Genomic DNA, 24,904 nt, shown 5'->3' on the forward strand with positions numbered 1-24,904 from the left:
AGGATGTTATGGAGGCTGTTCCAAGTTTCAAGTGTCCTTAAGCATCAATTTCTCCGCCTGTCAAATCTGAATCCATCTGTCCGCCCTCCGAAGCAATATAGGAACTCCCTCTTCGCTAGATCAGTGATCAAATTCATTCGTCCCTTTATACGTCGGGTACAGCGAATAACGAAGTTGTCGATCGGTTTGGAACATTTATTGTTCACGGTCGGCCACGGTCAACTGGAATGGGTTTTGTAAAAAGCAAACAAGAACCACCAACAAAACGAAGCATGAATGAGGCTAAATGGGTGCCTAAGGGTCACCGAAACAGCGACTCCAGCTTGTATGTCTGCTTGTGTGTATCCGTTTGTTTCAATGATTGATGGAGATTCGATGGGATGGTGAATAATTTGAGTCAAGTGGACTCGTCAAAGTCTCACTGTTGCCGTAGCTGACGTCACTGCAGATGTTCAGTGGCCGACCAGATAAGTGAGCTACAGATACAGGCACAAAACCGTGCTCACCGTTGCTGTAATTAAGCAGCTTTCGAGAAAAGAAAAACAAAATACCCGGCGTACCGGCCGAAGGGGGAGGGTTGCCATTTTTATATTTTTTGGGACAAAATTAGTGATTCCCCTGTTTGCAAATCGATTTTACCGATCTTAGCCACCCATCTAGGGGCAATGAGCAATAGCAGCAGAGCAACAATCAGTGCACAAGCGTTCCACACCTTCACGAGTAACTGTGTCCTTGAGAGCGACTAATGAGGCCAAACCCATGTGTGTGTGTGTTTGTGGTTTTGGAGTCGGGAAACGAAAAAATAACATTCTAAAGTGTAAATCCTTCCCGAGAGTAGACATTAGCTTCCTTTCGGTTCTTTAGTTTCATATCTACCCTACATGGGTTCTTTTAAAGCCGATTGGTCTGTTGTAAAAATCGCAAAACATAAGAATAGGGACATAAATAATGGGGCAGTAAATTTGAATAAGAACTTCGACATTGGGCAAAAATTTTATATGGCAAAAAAATGATAAAAAAAACCTAATGATCTTGGAGCTGATCCCTTCAGGGCATGGTATTAAAATGGTCACCCGTTGTTCTGAAAGGCGTTGTGGCTCTAAGCCAACACATGTAATCATGAAGCATGAAAGAAAAGAAACGAAAAAATGTTATGCTACTATTGACGGAATTGGGGGAAAATATGTACTTCCATCAAATCGTAATCAAAACCATAGCACCATACGGACAAAACACTTGGAATGCAGCGTATATGATTACCATCTCGATAGTCTTCACTGCTGCTGTTGCTGCTGTAAAAACACATTTCATTCTTGTATGGCAGGACAGTTGCTGCTCATTTGTTTCGTGCCAAACTGCCGAAAAACCGGGAGCCAAATGAAAATTAATCTTTTCATCGTGTTAGTATGTGTGCTACCGGCGGAGATTGTGGAGGAGAAGAATGAGAAGGAGGAACTTGCGGACATGCTTTTGCTACCGAATTGAGGTTTGACGCTGGATGCTGGCCCGTATTGCTTTACTTTTACGGTTTGTCTTAACGTTGTTTCTGGTTTTGGATTTTTTTCTTTCTTTTTTTCATGCAAACGATCATTGTTGAATGATTTACGGATCACGGATTGCAATGATTTCGAAACGCAACGAATGATATGTTTTTGAAAGTAGAAGTTCACGAGAAACAAGGATATTTCGTTGTTGTAATGGAAAAAGCGTGTTATTTTTAAACTATTTTTTATATGGAATTCTGCTATTCGCTTACCGCCGTTTTGCCAATCATTATTATTTTTTATCATTAATTTTAACTGCACTGACATTAAACTGTTATTAGAATATATTTATAAAAAACGGGTTCAGCGGGATGACCAACAGAAGGAATAATACGAAACTTCCAGCAAACCTCAACGCCAAACCGGTGATTTCGGTGTCAGAATAAGTGGTCTCGAGGACGAGGCTGTGTGTATCGTTTTGGGTGTTGGTTTTACTCTTATTTTATCGCGTGCCATGCCCGAGGGGCGGACAGCGTGCTGTTTGCTGCCTGCTCCTGGAGCTTTTATTAGCCTTTCCCTTTTGGGGCAGTTAAGGAACATTTACGAGTCGCCTGAGCATTCTCGGTCGGTCGGTCTCGGATGGGTTCGGTCGAAAGATTTCAAGAGGACAAAAACGATCCAATAAAAACAGAAGATAACAAAAAAAAAGAGCAAACCAACCTTCTCCCCACATATATAGAACGGAAAAATAATGAGCACGCAAAGAATTTGGAGCGAAATCAGGAAATGAAATAAAGAAAGCAACAAAAAAATATTCACACACGCACACTTATGCATTAACCAAAAAAAAAAAACAAATATTTCATCCATTCCTGATTTCTTTAGGTACTTTTGGATGGTATATTTTTCTTCTGTTTTTGCTCCCTATCGTTATCCATTCGTTGTCGTTCCTGTTTTTTTTTTCTTCTTTTCTCTCTCTCTCTCTCTCGTTTTGTTCACTAATAAATTCCTTACGTGCTCGCAAGCTTATATGTTAGCTGTATCCGTTTCCACATGCTTTTGTCGTCTTCATCTCGACGATTCAGCAGCCCTGGGTAGAGCGGCCGGTGCCAAAAATTCTTTCCCCATATTCTCCGCGACCACTTCGAACGCATAACTAACGTACGAATGATGTTCGATGCTGTCCAGCTGTGGTCACATTTGGAGCTCACAAGCTGGAGATTTACAGTACCAAAAAAAAAACAAAAAAAAATTGTACCTTCGCATTCCTTTGAACCGGGTCTGGTTTGTTTGCGAATATGAGAAAAGAATGCAAAGCAGGAGCAGCACCAAAAAAACAAAACAAGGTGTAAGGAAAAAAAGGTTGTTCTGTTTATTATTTGCCCACAAAGAGGGAATCATCGAATTGTGCTTTGTGTGAAAGGGGTGGAAGGCATAAAGAAATGCGAAATTAATACGATGACCATCATCGACTTCCAAAACGGCGATCCAACAACTTTTTGGTGAAGCTTTGCTGACCGTTGCTTGGCTTTGTAAATTGTATTTAAACAAAATAGAGCCAAATGAAGAATTTGGTGTACATTCAGCCGGACCAGCTGGTTCTTAGTTCGGTTTGTTCCAGTTTCTGGAGAAGTATTACACATCATGGCAAATCATCACTACCATGAAGCAATGTATTAAGATGCCATGTTTTATTGTAATTAAAGCGAGTGGGAGATTTAAATCATCTGTAAAGTACACTGTAGATAATTTTTTTTATTAAAAAAAATTAACTTTCCTAATGATCGTCAAACTCAAGGAGCGATCACAATTAGACAAATCTGCATGCTTTTTCGCATTGACAGGTTTGATCGTTTAGACAGACTCGCTATGCCTGCTTCATACATTATAGGAAACTATTTTACAAAAAATATTTTAAATTTAACTAACATAAAAGCTCTAAACTAGGAAAACATTTAAAAAACTCAATTCACATCCCACCAGGCTGCTCCATTCGATAAAAAAAACTCGAACTATACACCGCTAAGAAAGATTTTTCACTTCCGTCTCTTGATCTTGACCCCGTGCGTGCAGTTCTTTGTTGTTTTCGTATTTTCACGTAAGTGGTCTCGTGCTCCCGATGGAGGTCCTACCGTGTGTTTTTTTCCTCTTATAAAAGCATTCGAAGCTGACCAAACAAAAACAAACCACCACAAGCCGGTTCCGAAACCCGGTAGCATCATTCGCAGGCATCGCGTAGACGGCATATTATGCATTCTGATGGTTTAGTATGCCGTACGGGTATACATGGACGAGAGAGAAAAAAAAACACAAAACGTCCATAGTAGCAGGACACCAATGCACGATTGCGTGGGCATCATATAAGCGATGGTGTTTTCGATTTTTGTTTTGATTAACATTTCGCAAAGTATTGTGTGACTGACCGTATGGATTGTAAATTTTGACATTGAAAATGGTAGAAATTATGCCACCAAGCAGCAGACTGAATGTCCATCCTGAAGGTGAATAAACTCTCAACGATGTTTTTGGGTGATAATTCCAACTTATTATAGAACCGAACTTTAACTTTAACTTTGGAGTTTAAAACAAAATTGAAAATGTTACCAATTTGTGCGCCATTTGTTGCAGTGTCGAAGCGTGTTGTGTGTTGACAAACAGCATTTAACAATGACATCATTCGCTATCTTAAAAATGAAGGCTCGGTCACATTTTTCAGGTTGCCTCTTGCAAGTAAAAACCTTTCCTCGATGGTCAACTGTACCGTGTTTACCCAAAAATTATTTACCACAAGCGAAATAGAATACACTCAGTGGTGAAACCCAACCTCACTTAGGATGTGTTTCGTGTTGCGGATGATCTTATCGATTCGGGACGGTAAATACTTTCCGATGATGCACGGAATTAATGCACGTCTTTGGCGTTGACGTGGCCGAAAAAATTGCATTGAGCTACCTCTTCATGCCGTCTGTCCTGAGACTGATACTTGGCAGTCCAACAGAGAACAATTTAAACAACAGCCTGTCGTCACTCGCCCTACTGGACCGGGCCCATGAGGTGCGAATTGTGTTTGTCTCACCTACAGCCATGCCGATGGTCGTGAGGTGCGATCCAATTCGGGGGCACTTTAACGATGCCCAAATTTGTGTGTGCCAACACCTTCTTCCACTGACTGCACACATTCTGTTCTGCCACGCGATCGATCGCCATGCAGCGCACGAACTTCGTATGAGGGAAACACCACACACAGGGAAGGAGATTTGGAGTAGCAAAATGATCGTTGAGGCGATGAAGATTGCTGTAGCCTGAGGTAGGTGACCGCATTGATGATCGCCGACGGTCATCGACGTTATTAACATCTCCAAACTGTCACTACCGTTGTTACTGCTGTTGTTCCAAATGTGATGAAAGACATTGATTCAATGCAAATCAGTTTGCTGCCTCTATCGTCTGATTTATTAATTTTTTTACTTTCGACAATCAAATAACAACCACAGAACCCGTATCTTTAGTACCGAAGCTAGGGTGAGAATTTTATCAAAAACAAATTTTCCTGTTACATCTGCGGTATTTGGGAACAAAAATCGAAGGTGATCATGTCACTAGCTGCTGCTACCTATTCGTCACCGGTTTGCCAACATTTCGCCGGTTAGTGTCAACGAACTGGTTCTATGTCGTCCATTGCTGCAAAAAACAACAACATAGTATCATCACAAGTGAACGCCATTTTCATACATTATTTATTAATGATCACAAAGGATCTTTTATACTATTCTCTGTAATACATCATTTATCGTAGAAAAAAAAAACATGTTGCGCATTGATCTATTGTTCCATCCCTAACCTTGTATGTGACCTTCAACAAAACGACACTAGTTAACATTTATCTACGTTTACAAAACAACAGTTTGGGAAGGGTTTTCCCTATCTGTCAACGACAGCAAAAACCTAGGTGTGGAAGTGTTTGCTTATCGCATGTGGCAATATTAACAGTCGCAAATGGTTTTACTTTTCAAAAACCGTTTTGAGGAGGTGTAGATCGCGTATTGGAGTTGCAGGTGCTTCTCTTCCTGGGCGTGAGTTTTAAACCATGATTCATGACACATTTATAGAACGTTTGTGAGATAAGATATGCGATACTTAGAAATGTTTTACTCAGCTTTTTCAAGTGTCAATGCTCTAAGAGTTATTCCGGAATAGTACCTTCCTCTAACGTTGGCATTCTTTACATTGCCTAGAGTAATTCGATATTATGGTACACGAAGACGATTGCTTGCAATGCTTACCTTTAAACAACTCCAAGGTAACTTCAGGCTTTGATGTGATGTGTTAGAAGTGTGTAACATACTTTGTATCATTTGTGTTAGATTGGGAAGAATTGATAGCTAGTTTCAAGGAAATGTTCATTGATGGAACTCCTTTTTTTGTTGCTGTTGCGCAACTTTAACTCTACGATCGTCGTGGTGTTGAAGGGAAGAAAGTATATTAGCATAATTGAATAATTACTTGCCGAGCAACAGAATTGCTTTCTCTCGTTCTCTCTAGGTTGGCGTGTTATTTAACACGGGTTTTGCATAACTATCGGTAGGACAAGATATGCAAAGTCTCGACTGTTAAGTGGAACGCAATTATTATTCACCGCAGTAGCGCTAAGCTAATATCCTTCGATAAAGGGTATATAGTTCTAATCGTTGTTGCAGCACTGACCCATGCATTACGTCAGTTTTATTAGTGTAATTCAGTTTAAAGCGTATAATACAGTTAAGAAAAAATATTTACATAAAATAGTAAATTTAATCGCTATAATTCAACATTTATAGTAATGAATTTTTCTCTACATTTTTATTTATTTTCAGTTCCAACGAAGCCGGCTATCTTTAGCTCGCAACAAACCGTGACGGGTACAATACCGGAGCTACCGCAGGATACGGATAGTTTCAGTGAAATCGATCTTACCGCTACAAACGAACCGCAAACCTTTTCGCAACCACCCACGATCGACTACAATCCGTTGCAGGATCTGGAAGACACGGACGCAAGGGCAGGTGCCGGACAGTTTGGAGACAACGGCGAGCCATCGGCAACATCGTATTTGCAGCAAACATCGGCATTGACCGCCCAGTTTGCCGCACAATTACCGAACGTCGCATCAACGGTATTCTCGACCTTCAGTCGTGTCATCAAGGGCAACTCACCGGCCCCACCATCATCATTATCGGCGTCGTCGTACGCTAACGACCCATCAGTGTACGGTTCGCAACCGGAATATCAAAGTACGCCCAATCCATATGAGCTACCAGCGGCCGCAGCGTCGTTAGTGCCATTAATAAATTCATCCGCGTGCGACCCGCCATCCTATCATCCCCCGTCCGTGGTCGCACCGGACGATTATCAGCATTCGGGACCGCAATCATCTGCAGAACTACTAGCATCGCCACCACCACCACCACCAACGTTCTACAATCCGGAACAGGTGTCATCGGCTACTACAGCGCTACCACCACCGACCGCGCCTGGCCTATCCAACACGTACCGTTTGGGTGGAAGTAAGAAGAAAACGTACGCTCACATCCCCGGTCTAAGCACTACCACCCATACGGCTGGTCCATCTATACCAACAGCATTACAAACCCCAACGGTACCATCTGTGACACTTCCGCCTGTACCACCACCGTTGGCAGTATCAACAGATATCAGGGGTTCATTCTTTTCCGAATCTGTCAATCTAACGGAAGCTAACCACCCTGCGGAAGAACCTCCGCAAAGCAAACCTTCTCTTTTTAGCTACCTTCCGAACAGCATCCTTGAAAAGCTTCCCAAACCTAGTTTCGGAAGTGAAAAAAAGGAAGAACCATTAACGTTTCCTGGTGGAATATCAAGTGGATCGGTCGTTGGTGTGTTTGGCGATGCGAGTGCCGCTCCGGTTAGAATACCAGCAGCACTGACACCGGCAGCCTCAGTAGCTCCACCACTGTTGAACAGTGCAACACAGGGAACTGCATCAGCGTTCTTTACGCCACCACCTGTGGTCGAATTTACACCAACTCCTGTTGTTCCGCCGGCTCAAGCAGGTTCCTTTTTTTCAACACCCGCTCCAGAAGTGGGCATTGAAGCATCGCAGGATTCAATCGTACCGCAAACAGCGACATTAGCGCAGACAGCACCACCACCACCCGTGTTTTTCTCGCCAGCTCAAATTCCAACGGTTCGCAACGCACAAGTGGGTCCAGCTGCTTCAAAAACAAATCCATACAGCTCAACGCGTCTCACAGGTGGTGCTGGACGGTATAAGAATCCACTCGCGCCGATTGTACCACCCGCTGCTGGCTCGGTGTTTTTACCAAATCAACCCCCGCCATTAGCTGCTGGGCAATCGGGAAAAGTACCTTCGGTCGAACCAGTACCGGTTGTGCCAACATTCACTCCACCGAATATTTTTACTCCACAATCAGTTCCATCAGCGCAGTTACCTGTAGCTCCGGTTTCAACTGTTACTTCCACTACACCCGTTCCGGTAGTATCCGAAGAACAACCCGCCTTTGGTTGGGTATCGAACTTGCAAGAAAACAGTGTCCAGCCTGCGCCGGCACCAGCTTCTACATACCAAGGAATCCATTCAGTCAATCAGCAAACCCAACAACAGTCAGATCCAGCTTACCAAGAAATCGCTTCAAATCAACAATCGGAAAACTATGGTTCAACAGTAACCCCCGACCTTAAACCGCCTTATCCAGTATCGATATTTAATCCTTATGCTTCTGAGCACGAACAGCAAGCTGACGGTACTTTTAACGATCAACAGTCTATAGCGCCGATAGCAACATCTAGCTATAAACCAGAAAATCTTCCTCTCACGCCAACAACTGCACCTATTCCAGCTTTTCCCCCATTTCCTGCTCCATTAGCTCCTGCTGAATCAGTGCAAAAGCAACTCGATACTTTCGACATTGGAACGTCGGCAATTGAACCAGCAGGTACTATTACGTCCACATCAGATAGCGCTCAAATCTTCTCAACGCCGTTCCTAGGTACAGCACCACCTCAGCCGGTTGCTAACGCAACAAAGCCTATCGTCGACAGTCGTTCTAAATCGAGCGAAAACGTTCTTTCGCCACCACCGCGACCGAACTCCAATCTAAGCGAACCGGCAGCTATCTTTCCCGGATCGGTTCCACCGGCAGACATTTTCTTACCGGAGTTCTCCGGACCGGGATCAAACGTGCTGCGTGGAAAACACAACCAAGAAGAAGGAAATCTTAGCTCAATACCGGCGCAAGATACTAACGGAAATAATTTGTCTAACTTTTTTGCTACAAATACTGCTGTACCAAACTCTGGTTCTTCCGGAAAACTGTTTGAAGATCCGCGAAGCAACGCAAATTTAATATTTCCCGCACAAGCACAGCATCAGCAGACAAAACCGACGGTATTTCCAACAGCTGAACCGACACCGGCTATAAATCCGGTTGATTTTTTCAACAGTAATACTATCGTATCGGAAGAAACGGTCGTTGGAGATAATTCAGTCACAACGGGTCAAACAATTTCATCCGTACCGCTATTCAACTTTTTCGGTCGTAGCGCAGACCCTCCTGTTGTGGCACCCGTTGCCGTGATAGCACCAGTAGAAAAAGCGCCTGTTCCGCAAGTTTTATTAGAATCAACGGACGGTAATCAACAGAAAACTGTAAAACAAGCAAAATCTGCTACTGATCAAGCTGCATCAGCGTCTTCCGTATCGAACGTTAGCAGTTTTAGCAACCTGAACGATCGCTTCGAAGAGGAAGGCGAACAGGAAGCGACACGTATAGAAAACGCTTCCAACGAACCAATCTTTAGTAGCGATAATTTGTTTGATTTCAAATCGTCCGCTTATCAGGACGGCGGACTGTATTCGCGAGACACCGGGCGCACTTACGACACGTACGACGGAAACAGCAGCATGGCAGCGATGGCCACAACGAGCGTTGGTGCACAGGATGCCACTACTACGAACACAGGCACATCGATTGCGGAATCGAGCACCACCAATATTGCCTACCGTCCGACATATAACCACTGGTTCTACCGGCGCGAAGTGGAAGGCAAAAGCGTGTGGTCTCCATTCACCATGGCTGATTCGATGGCGCTCGAAGACGGGTTGACGATCCTGTTGGCAAGGGGAGAAACCGAAGCGGAAAACGACAGCAATCCGCCTGTGATCGTACATACGGATGGTGGACGGTACGATGTATCGATTAAAGAACGATCCCGAACTCCAGTCTATTGGAAGGGGCCAGCAAACGAGGTTCGACGATGTTCCTGGTTCTACAAAACCGTCGACTCTCGGTTCGTACCGTACGAGGAGGAAGTAGCTGATCTGCTCGAGCGGGAATACAAGGAAGCGGCCACCTCGGGCGAATGGCATCGGCGCGTTACGATCCCGAATGGTGAAACGGTCGTGTTTCACGGACCGTCCGTTATCGTACACTTCCTGCAAACACAGAATCCCGATACGTGGGGCGGTGGTAGTTCCCCGGTACCTGCTACAACCAATCGACCCCGGGTGGTGAAGCGTGGCATCGACGAGTTTAACATTGATGATGATGAACCGGAAAAGATCGATCATTTGCTGTTTATGGTGCACGGTATCGGTGAGGCTTGCGATTTACGGTTCCGGCGCGTTGAGGAAGTAGTGGACGAGTTCCGTAGCATTTCAGCCCAACTCGTACAGAGCCACTATCGGTCATCGTTTGATCGGGGCGATGTTGGCCGTGTGGAGATCCTACCCATCTCCTGGCACGATGATTTACACTCGGAAGAGTCCGGTGTAGATGAAAAGTTAAAGTCGATAACACTCCCTTCGATTCCGAAACTGCGCCACTTTACCAACGATACGCTGCTAGATGTTCTGTTTTATACTAGCCCAATGTTTTGTCAAAGCATTATCGATGCGGTAGGAAAATCGTTGAACCGATTGTATGCGCTTTTCTGTCAGCGCAATCCTTCGTTTAACGGGCGCGTTTCGTTGGCGGGACATTCTCTTGGATCGTTGATACTTTTCGATCTGCTGTGCCACCAGAAGCGAGCCGAGCAGAAGCAACCGAGCGAGCCAGAAAATTCGGTAAGCTACTGCTAGCGTTTTTTGTCCATTTCAAGCCTCTATTCTAATAACTATTCTTTTTGTTTGATTTAGGAGAATCCCGATGATGATTCTGTGTCACCGCTAGCATCACATCATGCCGTAGTCAAGCATCGACCACTGGTGCGCAAATGTTCTCAGCAAATCAACTATGAAGTTGGCCCCGCCGGTACAGGTCAACCGTACATAGCGTATCCGCAGCTAATGTTTCAACCAAAAATGTTCTTTGCCCTCGGATCACCGATCGGCATGTTCGTGACGATACGCGGCATAGACGCACTGGGACTAGACTTTAAGTTGCCGACGTGCGACGGATTCTTTAACATCTTCCATCCATACGATCCAGTAGCGTATCGCATCGAAGCACTTGTCAATCCCGAACTGAGCACACTAGCACCGGTGCTAATTCCACACCACAAAGGCCGCAAACGGATGCACTTGGAGCTAAAGGAAACCGTGCTCCGGGTTGGCAATGATTTACGACAGCGTGTTACGGACGTGTTCCGCAATACATTGGACACGGTGTATGCGCTCACAGCGATGGGCTCACGTCCTGATTCGAAAGCGATAGAAAAAGAGGTAGATAAGGTACTACAGGATCAGCTGAAGTTTGAAACGACCGGATCGACATCCAACCTGTCTGGAATGAGCGATGTTGATAGTGGTGAAACGACCCTACCACTCGGAAAGCTAAACCAATCCCGGCGTGTCGATTACGTGCTGCAGGAGGCACCGTTCGAGTTCATCAACGAGTATTTGTTTGCGTTGACTAGCCATGTGTGCTACTGGTAAGCATGATCAGTACCACGGTACGCTTAGAAAACGTTTCTAACAAGTAAACACGTTTCCAATTTGTTCACAGGGACTCGGAGGATACAATGTTGTTTTTGATGAAGGAAATCTACAGTAGTCTTGGCGTACAGACCGATCATCAAGTGCCACAACAGACGATGACTATTGAGCGACCACTCGCTGCCACCAGTCCGGTTGTAGCACCTTCGAATTGTTCTTTAAATAGTAATTACAATCTTTTCCCCCATGACCTGCAGTCCGCACGGGAGGGTCCCGACAATCGACTATAGTTTCCGAGACGGCATAAAGGGCATGACACTAGTTCCGACTGTTTGTCAAACACCATGAACGGGGCCATAGGCTATCCGTACGGTCGTATCCTTAGTTAGTTGCTTAACTCATTTTTAAGTGGTCCTTATTTAAGAACATTTTAATAGCAAAGAGGCACGATGTAAAATCATATGTTCCGTTTTTAGATGGTTTCATCCAGCTGTTGTTTGTTTAGTTCGTTAATTTTATTAAAACAAGAAGCGGACTTTGTGAGACTTTGTGTGGCAAATAGCCGGTTCTGTTTAGTCAGTTTAGTAGATGTATGAAACTTAATATGTCAACGCAGTACAGCGCACATTGTATCGTGCTAGGTTAGGCAAAATAAAATATAACATAAAGCAGAATTCTACGTGCGAATCGTTCTTTCTCTCTTACATGTCTGCGTAGTACCGGACACACGACAATCAAAGAGCATCTCACAAAAAAATGAATAATAGACCAATTTGCTAGATTGACCTTGTACGTCCAATTCTATTAGTTAAGTGAACACGAACGAACACTTAATAAGAATACGAGAAATCTTTATTGCAACATCAATCCACTTCTTTCCACTCGTCAATCAAATTTTCAACTGCGTTGATTTGGTGACGACCTTGTCCCCGTACATTGCAACGATCGGGTTTACTTCTTCGTTTACAAACTCAACCACTTGGTCGGCGGCCCGACCGGTGAACGTTTTCGGATCGAGTATGCTACCAAGCTGGCCGAGGATCGGTGCAAAATACGGATCGGCCCGGATACGGTCCACCAGATCATTATCCTTACCATACTGTTTCACCTGTGCACCGGCCTCATGCGAGAGAACGCGAATCTTTTCATGACAAACCTGACGATCACCGCCTGCCTTCACCATCGCCATGATGACGTTTTCCGTTGACATGAATGGTAACTCCTGGGCGATGTTACGCTCGATCACCTTCGGATACACCACGAGGCCCTGCGAAATGTTCAGCAGGGTCAGCATGCAAGCGTCCGCGGAAAGAAACGCTTCCGACAGTGTTAGTCGCCGGTTGGCCGAATCGTCAAGCGTACGTTCGAGCCACTGTACGGCCAGCGTGTTAGCAGCGTTCGCTTGCAAGGTAATCATGTGGCGCGCCAAAGCACAGCAACGTTCGGAGCGCATCGGATTACGTTTGTACGGCATGGCCGAACTACCAATTTGCGTCTGTTCGAACGGTTCCTCTAGCTCCTTGCGTGAGGCAAGCAAACGCAAATCGGAACACATCTTATGCACGGTAGCACCGAGACTCGACAGGGCGGACACAATTTCCAGATCAACCTTGCGCGAGTACGTTTGCCCGGTGACGGCATAGTACCGCTCAAAACCAGCCAGTTTTGTGACGGTTTGGTCGAGTTGACGAACCTTTGCGCTATCGCCAGCAAAAAGCTGCAAAAACGATGCCTGCGTCCCAGTCGTGCCCTTAACTCCGCGGAACCGCAAGTTATCCCGACATGTGCGTAGGGCACGTTCGTCCATCAGTAAATCCTGAATCCAGAGGGAACAACGCTTGCCGACCGTAGTTAGCTGGGCCGGTTGGAGATGGGTGAATCCAAGCGTGGGTAAATCGCGATATTGCATGGCAAATTGGGCCAGCTGCTTGATTACACCAACCAGCTTGGGTAGCAATTGATCCAGCGCTTCCTTCAACACAAGCAGATCCGTGTTATCGCCGACGAAGCATGAAGTTGCACCGAGGTGGATGATGGGAGCGGCCAAGGGACACTGTTTGGCGAACACATGCACGTGTGCCATCACGTCGTGCCGGGTGAGGGCTTCCTCAGCCGCAGCTGCCTTGAAATCGATGTCTTCGACGTGTCTTTCCATCTCTCGAATCTGCTCGTCCGTAATGTCCAATCCCAACGCCTAAAATGAAGGTGCAATCAGTGTTGAGAACATATCCAACACAATGTATCGAACGCAACCGGACATACCTTTTCTGCTTTCGCCAGTAGGATCCATAGTTTGCGCCAAGTGGAAAACTTGTACTGATCGCTGAACAGGAATTGCATTTCTTTGCTTGCATACCGAGTGCTCAAAGGTGAGCGGTAGCCACGGAATTCTGCATTCAGTTCAGTCATGCTTACGTTTCGTTTCGAATCACAACTCGCACTCCTGCCTTCTATGGACTTGATCGTTCGATTCCTGATCGTATACTGTTGGTAACTGTGGCCGTGTAACGTCTTCCCAGTCTTAGATCAGATAAGACAATAAGGTCTTACGTACGGCAAGGACTTTTGGTTGCCGTTGTTTATTATTTGGAGCCCTAGTGATAAGGCTCATATTGCGTAAAAAACACATGGCATGTTGTTTACATTATTTCTCTTCATCTTGTTGTTATTGTTACACTATGCGAAAGTGCTATGATTGAGATAAGAATATAAACAACGTATATTTTCCTCCAAACAATTTTGAATGCTTCCAAATTAATTAGGCATCTAAAATAAATTTCTTGATAGTGATAATTTGATAATTTTGTTATAAATTCGCAAGTTAATCCGCAATGAAAACGGTACATTTGAAATGACTGTTGTATTGTCAAATGAAGTTTAAAAGTTCGCTTTCAGTACTTCAACTTTCCTGACAGGGTAATCGTGAAATTTCTATTATCCAATTTGAAATGCCTAAAATATAGGTAATCTGCATTTGCCGTTTAATATTACATGTTAATAAGGAAAATTTTACGTGTTTCAGGCATAATTCAAACCGTAGCAGAGTTTTGTATTCGTTCTGTACAAACTAATTCACAAATTTTCGCCTTTATAATGATGAGCACCCTGTGCTATTGATTGTATGCAAGCATGCATGCTACTCACAAGTCGAAGTAGATTCTACCGGTATTACCGGTTGATTGACGATTTTTGATTTGGCGCAATTTTTCAATGATTTGGCGCAAAAGATCATGTTATAAACATCGCAGACTAATAATACAAAATCACTACAGTTAACAACGCTAAACTGTCGATACGGATGTAGCAGCAAGGCATGGTCTCATGGGATTCCAAAGCATGCAGTGTAGTCGATATTGTACTGAAAGCAGGCGTATGTCATTTGAAAAATGCATATTAAATTGTAAAATACATGTTTAAGTTCATGATTTAAAATTAAATCACTTCGTATAAAAAAACATTTGAATTAGTTTTAATCATTACAGAAAACAATTAATAGAAAAACACACACAGCTCCGTGCTTAGTTCTCAAATATTGTGCTTTTAATGCAAAACTCGCTTCATCATCCGATTATAAGTGCAATTTTTCGTACGTAAACATCTTCAGAATGCAGCTGGCCTTGAACCGTACGGCCCAGATAGGAAACGCTGTGTCAATGAACACGAACACGCCCGTAGAAATCTCCACCATTTTTTTTTGTTTCATTCACATCACCGAGCGTAGCGTAGCTAAGATTGTCTCGGCGGGTGTCGACGGTCTATGTATCGTACTACCCATATTTGGTGGGTACGGGCAAGAGAAATTTCTCCGAAGGCTCCATCTATGGCCATGTGCATCGGCGGTTCCAGAAGAACTGGCAAACGCGGCTGGCAATGCGCTCGATCAATCGTAAAGGTTTGATGTAACTAACCTTGGGTAAATATAAAGTCAAGGGTACGATCACAAACGACCGATCGCTGCGTGATAAAGTTTACCACTATCGTACACGATCGGTGTCGTCCAGTCGAACTTGCCGGTGGGGAGGTTAGGCTGCGAAACGTTCACTTCCGTAACTTTATGTTGGGTTGAGTTCAAGCCGGCCAGTCGTTTGCGGCAGAAACGAAGCAAAATTAATCAAAACGGTCAATGATCTACATTACGGAGTTTCATTCGTTTATATCAAATCCCTATCGGCGAATCGGTACAGGCTACATTAAATGATTTAAAGGAATTAATGCATGCGAAGAATAATCTTCAATGTTTAGTGGTTTTATGGTAAAAATGGTATGAAGTAGTACGTTTCATATTTTCAAGCTATTAATATATAATGAAGCTATTCCCTACGCACTTACTCCAGGCTATTAATCATACACATCAATCAAACGATTCACTGGAGCTTTTCCGAAACTGGATTTTTAAATATTTTTTTTCCTCCATCCGGGAGTTACTCTGCGCATTAACCGGCACCAGGTAATTGAAGCGATAAAAAGCAAAACAAAGAAAACGCCAACTCGTACCAACTACATCCATCCATTCGCGTTTCCCCCCTATTCCATCCAATCCGGTGGTTCATCGTGAACTTGTCCTTGGCCGCGACCTGTGAGGGTCGTACCATTCCTCTACGGTTGGTCGGATGCCACTGTACCGGGGAGGGATGGGAAGGGGAGGGGGGTATGCTTTTCGCTTTCTTCTGCAGGAGCATGAACGAGGAGACGCTGTACATGCGATCAGGGAGGCCATCTCATACACATCTCATACACAGGTTACAATTAAGCGCGATCAGGGTCACAGACTCGACTGTACCTTAACCACACGTTACTAGCCATGTGTCGCACTGTTACAGCTGTTGATGATGATGTTGCTGCTGCTGTGGCCGCGTTTGACGCGACAAACCTGCACAATGGATGCTGCACAAACGGAAGTGACCCTTTTCTGTTGCATTGTTCCTTTATGCTGTTGGGCCCTTTAACCATTTATTCGCCCTTGTCGCTACGCAACACCGCAAGGGATGATGATCGACCGCAGCATTGCACATTTATCGCTCCACCGACGCGCGCGTGTGGGGTGGATTGCGTGTGAGGTCACAAATGTCATCAAGGCCGTAATAATCTTACAGCCCTCCCTTAATAGGCCGTAAAGATTCCTCTGAGTGCTCTCTAGACGTTACGAATGGCTCTCAATGAAATGCGCGAAACGGATTCCATCCCGTGGCTCTGGACGGTTCGCTGAGTGGCAGTGTTACTGCCACCGATCCGCACATTCAGTGTGTGACACCACTCTGATAACCGCTTGTCCAGACAAGAACACAAACTCAAGAGAATCCGGCACCTTACCTTCCCACCGTCGGCACGGCATGACGACCGAACATGATGCGGTGGCGCGGAGTGGGTGAGACATTAGCGGAGTTCTGTGCGCGAATCGTGCGTCTCCACGAGCGAAGAAATAATCGCGCGCACCAGTCGAACGTTGACTTGCGTACGCGTCGGATCATCTTTCTCTGTATGGTGGCGCATGATCGTCGTCGTGCGCAAACCGTACTTTGAGACGGAAACTATCGAACATCTTTCTTAAAGGCATCAGGCCAAAAGTCGGGTGCAGTTAAAGAAAATCGAATTCGAATATTTAGTGCCATTTGAAGAAAAAGTTTCGCATCGCAAAAGTGTATCACAGTATAGTTGGGCAGGAGCACCTTCCTCGGTCGTAAAGGAGTCTCACTGCAGCATTCTATCAGTTTGTGTGGAAGTGGAAAACAAAAGTTAGCCCACGGGGTATTGATTAGCAGAACAGGGCGCTAGTAGTGACGCCATTTTGCACCATCCACTAATCAACGAAGGCAGGAACACCCTTACCGCGAGAGAGAGATTAGTTAGACACACGTACACGGCCGTTAGTACTAAGGAGGCATCATAGTTACGCAATTCTGTTGCAACCGGTTGCAAACAGTTCTCTGCCGTGGTCACGCACCTCTCTTCCCTCTGTTGGGAAAACTCCAATATAGCTCCTGCGGTGGTTGTTAGTCTCCCCCCTGGCGCAGTGTCGCGTTTGTCCGTAATTGGTTTAATTGGAAACGTTTGCATAAAACTTTCTACCGAGGGCCAGTGCAGTCGTCGGGACACTGTCGTTTGTCCGAGTAACGTCTAACGTCGGGTGTAAGTGATTTCTCCAATCAGGACACTGTGTTTCGGTACCCTTTGGAGGGTAGAATTTGGACAAGAATATACTCTACCGGCGTGTGTTAAGTGGTGTTTATCAAGATCTTTAACATACACACGATAAGATGGAGATTTGGTTGGTGTGTTTGGGGCTTTTCCTCCGATTGCTGAACGTGCTGCTGAAGCCGATCGTCGCGTTTATCGGTGGTCCGAAACGTAGCACCCCATTTCCGGAGATACGCAACGAAATGCTCAACATTCCGGCAGTCGATCTGGCCGAACGGATACGCAACAAGGAGGTAAGGAATATCTGCACAACCTTGACCTTTCCATGGACAATTAGTACACCGTTGCGCGAAGTTCACAACAACCACAACAACAACTCTGCTATACAAAAAAAAGCGAAGGGAAGAAAGATAAGGGAAGGCATCGGTAAAAGGAAATATACGAATTCCACCATTTTGGGGTTCTTTTGTTCGTGCTGCTGCTTGTACGGTCAAGTACACCGGTGCGTCTCTAGTGGGTGACCTCAGACACTTGGGGGCTTCAGTTCACCGTTCTGATTGGTTTTTAGGAGGATGGTACCGCACAACAAGGAAGTGGTTTGGCCGCAATTTGTAGTTTCTTGTTTATACATATTTCTACCACAGTTTACCGTGCCGTTTGTAGAGAACAGACCGAAAACGAACCAAAACAACCAAGAGTACACGAGAACAAATATAAAATCAAACGAAACCCTGAAGTACTTACCCTCAGCCCCCCCCCCCCCCCCCCAGCCCCTCCGGGCCAAAGGTGTTGTGCGCTTATTTGTGTGTACGATTGCGGAACAGCGAAATAGAATCAACAGTTTGTGGCGTTATAAAGGAAGCCTTATAGGAGTTGGTACATTACCGTACGCTTTGCTTAATCTTAAGTTCCAAATCTTATTTTAGCACTTTGCAAGCAGTTTGTAATTAAAAAAGGAGTAGACTACAAAAAAACGTTGCTAATTAACAGATCAGAATGTTTAACAAAAAAAAATGGTTGTTGTATAAAGTTGCAAATTCACCCGGAATTGGGTGATCTTTCACGGTTCGGTGAAGGAAATGCCCCCCAAGCAATGTTAATTGTATCCTGGAGTATGTCCCCAATAGTTATGAGGTGGTTCTTTACGAATACAAAGAAAAAGTTACAAATTATATGAAGCAAATTTTGTTTGCATTCAATTTTTCATTTGCCCTCCGTAAATTCTAAACCGCTTTTAGCATTCGTTGAATTTTTGAATGAACAAAGGAAAAGAAGATTGATCGTACCTCAAATCCATTAAAATAGCTTTCCGAGCTGTACTAATGTTTTACAGTCTCATTGTCTATGGTATGTTTCAACCCTTAAAAAATTAAACTAATGATAAAAAGGGTGAAAACCCCCAGCATGGAACGATAAACAGCCACATTAAACTACCAACTTTACGATCGGATACGATCCTTTACACTGCTAAACCACTCAAACACTCAAACAGCTCGTTTGACATACTTTTTCATTCAAATCGTAACTCCTTTTATAGAACGCACAAGAAAGCTAAGGGAAGCTCACATTTGCCCGGCGCAAACGGACAATACAAAAAACCAAAGAAACAAAACATAGCACTATCATTGTTTCAACCGGTTGGAATTGAGAATTTGATGAGCACCACGAACGTGGTTGTGTTGTTTTAAAATAATACGCAATTAGCATGCCTTCTACATAGAAAGTGAATAATCGCACTTTGCAATAAACGGTGATAAAGAGTGCGGAAAACGCACACCTGGATGGTGATGGATGGTAGATAATAGCGGGGGGATGAAGTAGAATACACGCTAAAATTGAGATACAGGTGCGTCAAACAAACAATTCGTTTATCGTACAGCGAGCGGCTTCAAGGGAAGGAGAACGATATAAACTTCACCTGGGGGCGAGAGGTTAGCGCATGATCGTATGAGACGATCGTAACGGTAGACATAATTAGTAGTGCAAGGCTCAAAATCTCAACTGAACCCGTCTTGGTCAAGCAAAATTGACCTCGTCACCGTTCAAATGTCTACGTGTGTGTGTGTGTGTCTGTAGAGTATGTGTGATATGGCGTTAAAATAATGACATGCGTGACCATTCATGACTGGCAAGAATGCGATCGAAACTGAAAGCCTGCCATGGCCTACTGCTGGAAAGGTTTACTTAAAAATGGCGTCATAGTAAGAACGTTTCTGAACGATCGGCGTTCTTTTGCCAGCTCGCCAACGATTAACGATCAAACCTGTTTGTGGACCACACGCTTTTGGGACGAATGTTCTGTTCTACCATTGGAGAAAAGATCGAACTGATCAACTAACAAGAAAACCCGGTTCTAACCGTGTTGCGTTGAGTGTGATACGATCGACTCATGGAAAAACTGCGCCAAGCATTTATAACGAAAGCAAAAAAAAAACGATCACTTTCAACCCTACAGCGATTAAAATAGAAATGGGAATAAAAATTGAATCTATTATCATATTTACATTTGTGGTTGTAAACTTTGTATTCATTCTTTGTTGAGATGAGACGAAATATGTTTGCGTGATTTGTGCTTCAGACGGCACAACACACGTTTGCAAAAGTTAAATTTCTTCCAAAAATAATATTCCACACACTTCCTGATCAATCAGGGACATTTAACGGATGGTGTCTTTCTGTTTTCATTTTCATAACTTGCAAATCGTTGTTGCAAATTGGAAACAAATCTCACCGACCTTGAAAGATCATAAAGCTCGTGCCGGTTTGGTGTCGTTGGACGGAAGCGAATTTAACGGAAGTTTTATACTTGGACACACAAGTTTTTGGTACGATCCGATCCAGTTACCGGTACGCCTGAAAGATGATGCTAAATGATTCTGTCCACCAAAACCACCAACTTGTCTTGCGTCGGAACCGGCTTTGCCGGTTTGTGCGTTTGATCGCTATCAACAGCACGGTGTGGGATGGCCCGCACGGTACGGGATGGTATGTACGTGAGCAAGTACAAAGTAGTAAATTAAATGGCCAAAACATGCGCACCCTCGTGTGGATGTATTCCATGTACGCGTGACAAAACATGGGCACCCGTATCACGTGCGTGTGCAACATTATGCGTGACGATCATGAGGGCGGTCCGATGATCGAGCTCGCGATCGCAATAGCAAATGTATCAATATTTTTAGGTTGATCAAAAAACAATGTATGGAATAATGTAAAATTATATTAAATTGTTTATTTAATTTTTAAATTTAATTAATAATAGTAATGATAATTTATAACACAAAAGAAATAGTTTTAGCTAAAGTACAAAAAAAAGATTAAAACTTCTCAAAATAATTCTAATCTTTCATTTTGTTAGAACAGCGATGAGTGTTCATTTGTTCACATTTTCACAACAAGGAAAGTAAAGGAAATAAGACTTAACTAAAGCTAAAAATTAATCACTTTTGCCTCAATGTAATTTCCATGCAGAAACAAGTATTTGGTGATTTATTTCCGCTTTCCATGTGGTTGCTGTTGCTGTAGTTGTGCCAAATATGTGGCCCGCTTTTCTGATCTACCTAATCTACGCTCTTCCGACCTTCTGCTGAATTGTTGGCTTTGGCCTACTGGGAAAAAATCGTTAAGTGAACGATGGTGTCTAATCGACGCCCATTAGTGTGCTCGATCAGGTATTGTGCGAATGCGAAAAACAAAAACGCTGCCAAGGGGAGCAACATACCGGGACAGCAACATGACGAATGACTCATTTCGCGAATTTCAATTTAGACGGTATACATGCTCTCTCAGTTAACGTACGGCGATCATCGCATGAAGCTCATACTTGTTTATACTTCTTCTTATAAAAAAATCTGTAATTGATACGTAGCTATTTATTTAATTTGTTCTCATTTCTTTCCTTTCGTGCCTTCTTACCTTACCATGTCCTCCAGCTTCGATCGGAAGATGTTGTGCGTGCCTACATTGATCGCATCCGTGAGGTGAATCCACTGATCAATGCCGTGGTAGAGGAACGCTTCGGTGCCGCAATCGAGGAAGCACGCAAAGCGGATGTGCTGATCAGCGAAACGCAACCACTGTGGTTGATTAAAAACTATCCACTGCTCGGTGTGCCGTTCACGGTGAAGGAATCCTGCGCATTACGCGGTGCTCCCATCACCGGTGGTTCGCTGGCCAGGAAGGGTGTGCGGGCGATCGTGGATGGAGAAGCGGTGGCACATCTCAAGGCGGCCGGTTGCATTCCACTGCTTGTGTCCAACACTCCTGAGTACTGCTTAAACTGGGAATCGTACAATCATCTGACGGGTCGTACACTCAATCCGTACGATAATCGACGAACGGCGGGTGGTTCCTCTGGTGGGGAGGGAGCATTGATCGGTGCCGGTGCATCGTTGTTTGGGGTTGGAAGTGATGTCGCTGGATCTATCCGTGTGCCAGCCCACTTTAATGGTATCTTCGGACATAAACCAACCGCAGGTAAGGAAATGCAGAAAGTTAAGTTTATTAGTTCGATATGTAAAGCAACATCCGATTGTCCACTTTCAGGCGCTATCTCCATCGATGGTCACTTTCCGATGTCCACTGACGAAAAGTTCGCCCGGCTGCTGACGGTTGGACCAATGGCACGGTATGCAAAGGATCTGCCAACGCTTCTGCACATTATGGCTGGCCCGAATGCGGCCCGACTGAGGCTCGACGAGTCCGTACATACGAAGGACATACGCATTCTGTACGCCGAGGATATGGGGTTCAATCTGGGCCACGTGCCGGTGGACGACGATATCAAGATGGCGCTGTATCGAGCTGTACAGTACTTCAAGGGTCACGGGCTGGCGACGGAACGGGCCGAGTTTGACCATATGCCGGAGGGAATGGAGCTTGCGTTTAGTGTGCTGCAATCGCTGGAGGATGTGCCGAGCATCTTTCACAATCCAGACAATCCGAAGGCTACCCCCAACCTAATGGTGGAGCTGGTACGGTGTGCTCTCGGTCAGTCGCAGTACACCCTCGCCGGTATCATGTTCTATGTGATATTCGGGCTGAAGAATTTCTTCTCCGCTGAAGCTCTGGAGAACTATCTAGAGCTGGCGGCGGCAATGCGCAGGCAAATGATTGTAAGTGGAACGTTTGCTTTCTTCGTTATCATCTTTTAAAACAAGTTTAGTACAAATTAAAATCTTTAAAATGGCAATCAGGTAGTCCCCGAGATCACCGAGACATCTCGGAGCTTTTTTTCACAAATTTAAGGGAGTAAGTAAAATTTGGACAATAATGTCTTCTGATAAAAAAAAAATCATAATAAGATTTTCAACAACTTTTGTTAATGTTTTTCTTATAAAACTCACCAAAAAAAGTGGAATAAATTACGATTAGTGATGTGAATTTGAAGGAGGATCAGTTGATCTGATCTGATCCCTGGCTAAAACATTTGATCCGATCCAATAATAAGGGATCAAATGATCCGGGATCACCTTTGTAAGGCGATGTGATCCGTTATGAGCTGAGATCACCTTTGTACGATCAAAGAAGGAAGTTGATTCTATTCTACGATCAAATTTTAAAGGAATTTGTACCGGGATTCCTTGTATGCAGATTTGTGCGGATCTCCTCGATCAGCTGTAGTGGTGTATCTCGGGTATCCAAAAAAAATTTTTTTGTCTGATACTTTGCGTGTTATCAATTGTCAAAATGTATGCAAGCGACATTCAAATTCATATCAGATTAAGATAAAACCTGGATAAAAAAATTCTGAACAATATTTTAACTTAAATTCATTATTGTATTAAAATTAATAGAAAATCATGGTCGTGCATATAAAAACATATTTCTATTTTTTCGTATCTTTTCTTGCAGGAAACACTCGGCACCGATGGGGTGTTCTTCTTTCCCACCTATCCAACATCCGCAATACGTCACTACGAATCGTTCGGACACATAATGGGTGTTGGCTACACGATGCTGTTCAATTCGCTCGGTCTACCGGCCACACACGTGCCGCTAGGGCTCGATCGTAATGGACTGCCGATCGGCATACAGGTTGTGGCTGCACCGTATCAGGATCGGTTAGGACTTTGTATTGCACGCGAACTGGAAGCGGCGTTCGGTGGCTGGCGGACACCAAAGTGAAGCGTATCATCACGTTCCTTAGTTGATGTTGTTATTGACCGCAGAGCGGTTCTTCTGAAGCAAGGGTAGAGCGGGATGGGTGAAACCAAATTGGTTTAGTGAGCTGTACACGTTATGGTATAAGTAAATAAAAATACCCGTTCTGTGGGTTGTGATTTTTCGGTCGTTTATTTAATTTTTTTGTTTGTTTGTGTGTTTGAATTTTTGATTTTCCGAGTGAAGGACGATTTTTGTTTTGTTTTTTTTTCTTGAGCTTATTGCAGATGGAGTAGGCAGAATCATTAACGTTTCTGACAGCTAAGCAATAATACGTTCTGTAGAATGCATGGAACATATGAATGTTGCGAAACAATTGACATAATCAGCGGTGGAACTAAGGGAAGACGGAGTAGACAACCGCCTAGAGCCTCGTCGATCACGTACGTCCAGCGTCACCATCTTAGGTACTGCGATCGTCGAGTAGTTTGAGGCTGCTTTGTGTTTGTACTTTTCCAACTGTTTTTTGCTGTAATTGATGTGTAATAATTCGTCGGTCAAGGAGCCCCATCCGTCACGGGACCAATACGTTAATGCGGAAAAGAAAACGGGCAACCCCGCAATGAAATTTATAGGCACATTGCTGAATCAATGTCATGTAACTCTGTCGTCAGTGAGATCCTCTTTAGTTTTTGGATCCCCGACTACCACTCCGCTTGGGACCCCCGGGAAGCTTGATTCGTCACTGAACGACTTGTAATTATTTGACTTCACAAGCGCCTAAAAGTAGATTGTCATTTTAAAAAAATCATCAATTGTTCCTCCTCGTTTGGAGCCGCTCGATGATTCTGTGGTGGCGATCTTCATATGACAGTAGCAAACAGTCTCCGGAAAATTCATTCGTAAGTTTGACTAACTAGCCAGGTATGGACGAATATAGCAAGACAAAGGAGACCACAATGTATTTAATTGCATAATGTAAGGCGCCATTTGGGGCGGCCCGGTGGTGCATGTGATAAACGGCGCCAGTCCACACGGCCGGACCGGGTTCAAATCCCATCCGGACCGTCCCCCCGTAGCAAGGACTGACTATCCAGCTACGTGGTAAAAATAAGTCTAGTAAGCCAGAAATGGCCGGCGTGACCTGTAAGGTCGTTAAGCCAAGAAGAAGAAGAAGAAGGCGCCATTCAAACATTCAAACTATGAAGTGAACCATTGGAAAATATAATATAACAGTATAACAGTTTCATTTAGTTTATATCTGTAATATGAC

General features: G+C 44.2%; 3 protein-coding genes across 4 annotated transcripts in view; 2 read left to right on the plus strand and 1 right to left on the minus strand.

Annotated features, from left to right (window-relative positions):
* Positions 1-12,068, plus strand: part of LOC125763308 (mucin-2) — a 40,549-nt gene extending 28,481 nt beyond the window's left edge. The window contains exons 2-4 of one of the 2 annotated variants that reach the window (XM_049426256.1): positions 6,338-10,584; positions 10,657-11,390; positions 11,465-12,068. In XM_049426256.1, the coding sequence (XP_049282213.1) occupies positions 6,338-10,584; positions 10,657-11,390; positions 11,465-11,684 (5,201 nt within the window). In that variant the 3' untranslated portion in view covers positions 11,685-12,068. The remainder of the gene's footprint in view (positions 1-6,337; positions 10,585-10,656; positions 11,391-11,464) is intronic. The other variant, XM_049426257.1, reaches the window with a different exon arrangement.
* A 107-nt stretch (positions 12,069-12,175) lies between these two features.
* On the minus strand, positions 12,176-14,098 carry LOC125763316 (adenylosuccinate lyase). Its single transcript, XM_049426282.1, has 2 exons — positions 13,657-14,098; positions 12,176-13,588 (listed from the first exon to the last, which is right to left on the minus strand). Exons 1-2 carry the CDS (start codon positions 13,801-13,803, stop codon positions 12,284-12,286), a joined length of 1,452 nt encoding a protein of 483 aa, XP_049282239.1. The 5' UTR covers positions 13,804-14,098; the 3' UTR covers positions 12,176-12,283.
* A 2,688-nt stretch (positions 14,099-16,786) lies between these two features.
* Positions 16,787-23,830, plus strand: LOC125766527 (fatty-acid amide hydrolase 2-B-like). The gene is made up of 4 exons (XM_049432555.1): positions 16,787-17,822; positions 21,462-22,005; positions 22,075-22,643; positions 23,383-23,830. Exons 1-4 carry the CDS (start codon positions 17,649-17,651, stop codon positions 23,653-23,655), a joined length of 1,560 nt encoding a protein of 519 aa, XP_049288512.1. The 5' UTR covers positions 16,787-17,648; the 3' UTR covers positions 23,656-23,830.
* The last annotated feature ends 1,074 nt before the right edge of the window (positions 23,831-24,904 follow it).

Source organism: Anopheles funestus, chromosome 2RL (assembly GCF_943734845.2).
Source record: "Anopheles funestus chromosome 2RL, idAnoFuneDA-416_04, whole genome shotgun sequence".
NCBI classification, from domain to species: Eukaryota; Metazoa; Arthropoda; class Insecta; order Diptera; family Culicidae; genus Anopheles; species Anopheles funestus.

Bases quoted from the DNA above. Each gene is read 5' to 3' on its own strand.
- LOC125763316 (XM_049426282.1), bottom strand. From the start codon at position 13,803: ATGACTGAACTGAATGCAGAATTCCGTGGCTACCGCTCACCTTTGAGC. The intron at 13,589-13,656 runs GTATGTCCGGTT...CCTTCATTTTAG, and splicing joins TACTGGCGAAAGCAGAAAAG to GCGTTGGGATTGGACATTAC.
- LOC125766527 (XM_049432555.1), top strand. From the start codon at position 17,649: ATGGAGATTTGGTTGGTGTGTTTGGGGCTTTTCCTCCGATTGCTGAAC. The intron at 22,006-22,074 runs GTAAGGAAATGC...GTCCACTTTCAG, and splicing joins CGGACATAAACCAACCGCAG to GCGCTATCTCCATCGATGGT. The intron at 22,644-23,382 runs GTAAGTGGAACG...CTTTTCTTGCAG, and splicing joins CAATGCGCAGGCAAATGATT to GAAACACTCGGCACCGATGG.